The 5,076-nt window shown below is 52.7% G+C and overlaps 1 protein-coding gene across 2 annotated transcripts; it reads left to right on the top strand.

Annotated features, from left to right (window-relative positions):
• On the top strand, positions 1–4,442 carry LOC311581533 (popy Class I histocompatibility antigen, A-1 alpha chain-like). 2 transcript variants are annotated; one of them, XM_084753901.1, is made up of 6 exons: positions 1–526; positions 744–1,013; positions 1,162–1,437; positions 1,938–2,213; positions 2,345–2,452; positions 4,035–4,442. In XM_084753901.1, exons 1-6 carry the CDS (start codon positions 454–456, stop codon positions 4,082–4,084), a joined length of 1,053 nt encoding a protein of 350 aa, XP_084610027.1. In that variant the 5' UTR covers positions 1–453; the 3' UTR covers positions 4,085–4,442. The 2 variants fall into 2 exon arrangements, with proteins under 2 accessions (XP_084610027.1, XP_084610028.1); XM_084753902.1 differs by having other exon boundaries at positions 447–526; positions 761–1,013.
• The last annotated feature ends 634 nt before the right edge of the window (positions 4,443–5,076 follow it).

Raw genomic sequence — 5,076 nt, 5'->3', positions numbered from 1 at the left:
TCACTTACACAGCCACAAAACAAAACTGCCCGGTATGGATCTTGGATTCTCCAGCCCCTGTCTTTTGGTTTTTAATATGAGGAACACGGGCCGATGTACATCTCTCTGAGGTCCTCACTCTGTAAAAGTGTACAGAGAGCCTGGAAACAAAATGTTGAGACACAGATCCTTGCACTAGGTACAGGAGGAAGAGGGTGTTAAAATTCCTGGTGCGACTCTCAGGTCTGGTCTGAGGTGACAAGACGCCACGGGTTAGGGATTCCACCTTACTTTTGAGCTCGGTTCTCCAGTTCACCACTTGAGTTAACTTAGTCTTTCTGCTTGGACACATGTTCTCGCTCCCACTGCATGTCTGAATTCTGGAGAAAGCCATTCACTCCCCACAAACCACAACGCTATAAAGTCCACAGAGGAATGAAGTCCCAGCCCCTCTAGGCCTTAGAAACACCTAGGATGGGAAGCCCGGCGCTCTCTGCCTTCCTGCCTTTGCTCACCGGAGCTTTGGCCTTGACCCAGGTCCACGCAGGTGAGTGCAAGTCAGGAGGGAAACTGTCGTTGTTTGGAGGAGCTGGGGCTTCGAGTGGGCGAGGACAACACTTAAAGCCTTGTCTCTGGAGTCTCTGGAATCGCCCACTCCTTTCTCTCCTCTGCATCCTGAGCCCTGCGCCCTGCTCCGCTCCTGGCCGGAACACCTCCACAGGTCTCAGGAGGAGGGAGTGGGTCTCACTGCCCTCTGCCGGTAGGCTTCCATTCTTTGCAGTTTTTCGCCACCGCCGTGTCCCGGCCTGGTTTGAGGGAGCCTTCCTTCATCTTCGTCGGCTTCGTGGACGACACGCAGTTCCTGTGCTACAACAACCAGGGGGAAAGTCAGAGGATGGAGCCGCGCGCGCTGTGGGTGACGCAGATGGGGCCCGAGTACTGGGAGCGGCAGACCCGGACTGTCAAGGACATTGCCAGGAATTCCCAAGTGAACTTGCGGGAGGCTATGGGCGTCTACAACCACAGCGAGGATGGTGAGTGACCCTGGGTTCCCGGGTTCTCAGGTCCAAGGAGGTTTGGCCCTAGTCTGCGGGACTCACGGAAACCCTGGACCGCAAGGGACCCGTGGCTGGATTTCCTGTACGGTTTTTGGTCCAAATACGACCCGGGGCGGGGGGCCAGGCTCTCACGTCTTTCAGTGTGTGTCTGGCTGCGAAGTGGGGCCAGAAGGGCTCTTCCTCCGCGGATACGAGCAGCACGCCTACGACGGCCGCGATTACCTCGCCCTGAGCCAGGACCTGAGCTCCTGGACCGCAGGCGACAGCGCGGCGCAGATCACGCTGCGCAAGTGGGAGGAAGCCGGTGTCTCGGAGCAAAGGCGCTCCTACCTGATGGGCGAGTGTGTGGAGTCTCTCCGCACATACCTGGAGATAGGGAAGGAGACTCTGCTGAGAGCAGGTACAAAAGCCACGAGGAATCTCCTCCATCTACCCTCGGGCTGAGGCTCAGGTCTCTCTGGAAGATAGAAGGGAGGAACATGGGCTGGGCTGGAATACGGCTTCCCTTCCTTGCGTCTGGAGAGGGAATAGGGTCCTTGGGTTTCCTGATCAAGCACCAGAGAGGGACTCATCTGCAGCCCTTTGTGAGCCATGGTCTCCCTTAGCCAGTGTTCTATGCCCGTTTGAGTCTGACTCCAGTGACACTGAGTCTGTCACCCCTCACTCAATCTGGACCAGAAACTTCTTTCTTTTGGGAGAGCCCTGTACTCCATCTTGTCTGAATCGTTCTGACTCTAGAGCTTTCCAAGGAGTAGATTACCCCAGGTGCCCGAGTCTAGAATATTGTACGGTGCTTAGATCCCTCAAGCCTTCTTCTCTGTTCCCAGGATGCTCACATAAACACTGCTGCAGTTCGTCGAAGAATCCAAAAGGTCTGAACTGTCCAACTCTCTTCCTCAGATCCTCCAAAAGCACATGTGAGCCACCACCCCAGACCTGAAGGAGACAGCATCCTGAGGTGCTGGGCCCTGGGCTTCTACCCTGCTGACATCGCTCTGACCTGGCAGAGGGATGAAGTGGACCAGACCCAGGACATGGAGATAATGGAGACCAGGCCTGCTGGGGATGGAACCTTCCAGAAGTGGGCAGCTGTACTGGTGGCTTCTGGGGAAGAGCAGAGATACACATGCCATGTGGTGCATGAGGGGCTGCCTGAGCCCCTCATCCTGAGGTGGGGTAAGGAGGGTGTGGGCCCAGAATGACCATTAGGAAAAATGGGGGAGCCCCTCTGGAGATCCTGAGGAGGTCATGGCTCAGCGCTGAGGGCCAGAGCCCACACCTTCCCTCTCTTTCCCTTCCCTTTCCAGACCCTCCTAAGCACACCACCCCTACCACTGGAATCATTGTTGGCGTGGATCTCCTTGCGGTTGTGTTTGCCGGAGCTGTGTTTGCCATTGTGATGAGGAAGAGCAGAGGTAGGGAAGGGGCTGTGTCCGAGGGCTTTTGTCTTACTGTTACCATAAGGCATAAACATACATGCATGCTTATCCAATCTAGGATCGTGTGTTCTGAGGCTTTCTAAAGCACATTTGAAAAGAAGTGACAGATATCGCACATTGATGTGATCGGACATGATCTGCCAGTTGGGACAGATCTGCAGGCTGGAACTTGGGCTTTGACTACATCTCTCTGTTTTTTCATTTTCTGATTCTGCTGTAAGTCTCCAGATAATAATTCTGAAAACACACTTGAGGCACTGAACTCAGAAATTTTCTGCTAGGATTTCCTACCCTGCATCTTTACTTATCCCTTTCTTCCTGCAGGTGGAAAAGGGTGTAGTGGCTCAGTCTGTCCTAAGAGTTTACTTTCCCCATTTTTATCTCGATCCCTTGGCAACTTGTCTCAGCTCCTGACCTTTCTTTCTTTTCTTTTCCTCTCCCTCCCCCTTTTGGTTTTTCGAGACAGGGTTTCTCTGTGTAGCCTTGGCTGTCCTGGACTCACTTTGTAGACCAGGCTGGCCTTGAACTCACAGCGATCCGCCTGCCTCTGCCTCTCGAGTGCTGGGATTAAAGGCGTGCGCCACCACACCCCCTGCTCTGACCTTTCCAGAAAGGGAGCAGAGACCCAGCCCCTCCCTCGCCTTCCCCAGCGCATTTCTTCAGCTGAGCACAGCTTGCTCCCCGCAGTCATAGGAGCACATGCACATGGTGACAAGGAAACGCAGAAACTGCAGAGGATGCTTTTGACAAGGGTACACTGCTGCATCCAGGAGCCACAGGGAAACTGTCCCAGCCAGTGACCAGCACCTGTGTTCAGGGAAACTGTCTCACCAGTGACCAGTGCCTATGTTCAGTGGCAGGAACAGTGAGTGTATCCTGTGTGGTACCTGGAGGTGGTAGGCTTGTGTGTTCTCCTCCTACTGTGAATACTCAACTTGGTTCTATTATAAAATAATATTTAGCCCTTCAACACCACGTATGCGTTTTACCTAGAGCTAAACCCATGGGAGAGAAAACAGTGTGTTTCTACCAACATGACAGTTCAGGGCTGATGCATGAGTTCTTTCTCGGGGAAAAATACTACATTCCTATTTGAGGCTGTTCTTTGATGTTTTTTAAAGATGCTCTGGTGATTGAATCGGTGACCACAAATCTTGTTCTGAAACAGCCAGCCTTGAGCCCCAAGCCCAGATATTATCCCCTCCCTGACTTGAGAAAGGTTTAAATCTTTTCACTATTTGTGTGTGTGTGTGTGTGTGTGTGTGTGTGTGTGTGTGTGTGTGTGTGTGTGTGTGTGTGTGTGCCACCTCATGAAGGAGCCTTCAGAAGTCAGAAAACCTGTTGGATTTCCCTGGAACTGAAACTGGAGATCATTGTGAGCCACAGGGCAGGTGCTAGGAACTGAACCCAGGTCCTCTGCAATCGCAGCCGGCGCTCTCAACTACTGAAACACCTCTCCAGCCAGTCACTTTTTATAAAGATGTTTATTTATTTTATTTTGTGTATGTGTGTTACTAATCAGCCCGCCTCTATCCCTCCCCCATCTTTATTTTGGCAGGGTCTCACACTTCGCCCCCTGCCGGCCGGGAACGCACTGTGCAGCTGTGATGGCCTGGAACTCACTGCGCCGCCTGCTGGCCGGGAGCTCGCTGTGCAGCTGTTGATGGCTGAAAATTCAGGAAATGTCAGTGGTGTTTCCAGAGATTAACTGAGGAGGCGACAGTTGCGCAAAGTGTGGGTGACACCAACCCATGATTTTGGGGCCCAGACTGAAGACAAGGGAGGAAAAGGAGAAAGCCAGCGAAGAGCCAGCATCCTCACAGTTGGCTTCCTGATGGGTGGAGTCGCCCCGGCCACCCGCTCCGGCTGCCATGGACTCCACCATGTCTTTCTTGACAGGATGGGTTGTACCTTCTTGAATCAAAACCCAAAATAAATCATCTTGCCTTGAGTTGCCTCCTTCTGATTTCGTTTTGGTTTGCTTTTGTTTTGTTACATTAATGAGAAACGTGAGCGATACAACTCCTACTCCTGTAAATCTTGCTGCCTTAACCTGAGCGCTGGTATTTCCACTATAGGGGAACACAAGCTGCTTCAAGAATGAGTCGTGCTACCATCTGTGAGAGAGACGGATGCATCACCTAGGAGATCCTGGCCGACATTCTGTGTAGTCTGAACACCAGCAGGCTCAGTCCGAGCTTATTAAACAGAATCTCAGCCCAGACCCTCTGGATCTTGCTGAGATGTCCAGGGGACTCCTGTACAAGGTTGAGACTTGTCGTGCGTTTTCTTTATTCTTTTCTCATACACTGCATCCCAACCGCAGACTCCCTTCCCGGACCCCGCCCAGTCCCCCTCCCCCAACACCCACCCACCTCTGCCCCAGATCCACTGCTCCTTCCGTTCCCTTCAGAAAAGAGCAGGCCTCCCAGCCGAACACGGCATAGCAAGATGTGGTACGGCAAGGCATAAACCCTCATATCAAGGCTGGACAAGGCAACCCCGTAGGTAGAAAAGAGCTTCACAAGCAGGCAAAAGAACCAGAAACACTGACACTCCCACAGTTAGGAGTCCCCATAAATACCTCAAGTTAAACAACC

Source organism: Acomys minous (assembly GCF_964271855.1).
Source record: "Acomys minous genome assembly, chromosome: 13".
Lineage (NCBI taxonomy): Eukaryota > Metazoa > Chordata > Mammalia > Rodentia > Muridae > Acomys > Acomys minous.
This window is presented reverse-complemented; position numbering and strand designations above follow the sequence as displayed.

Excerpts from the sequence above, each read along its gene's own strand:
- LOC311581533 (XM_084753901.1), top strand. The coding sequence starts at position 454 with ATGGGAAGCCCGGCGCTCTCTGCCTTCCTGCCTTTGCTCACCGGAGCT. Across the intron at positions 527-743 it reads CTTGACCCAGGTCCACGCAG|GCTTCCATTCTTTGCAGTTT; the intron begins GTGAGTGCAAGT and ends CTCTGCCGGTAG. Across the intron at positions 2,453-4,034 it reads TGTGATGAGGAAGAGCAGAG|GGTCTCACACTTCGCCCCCT; the intron begins GTAGGGAAGGGG and ends TTATTTTGGCAG.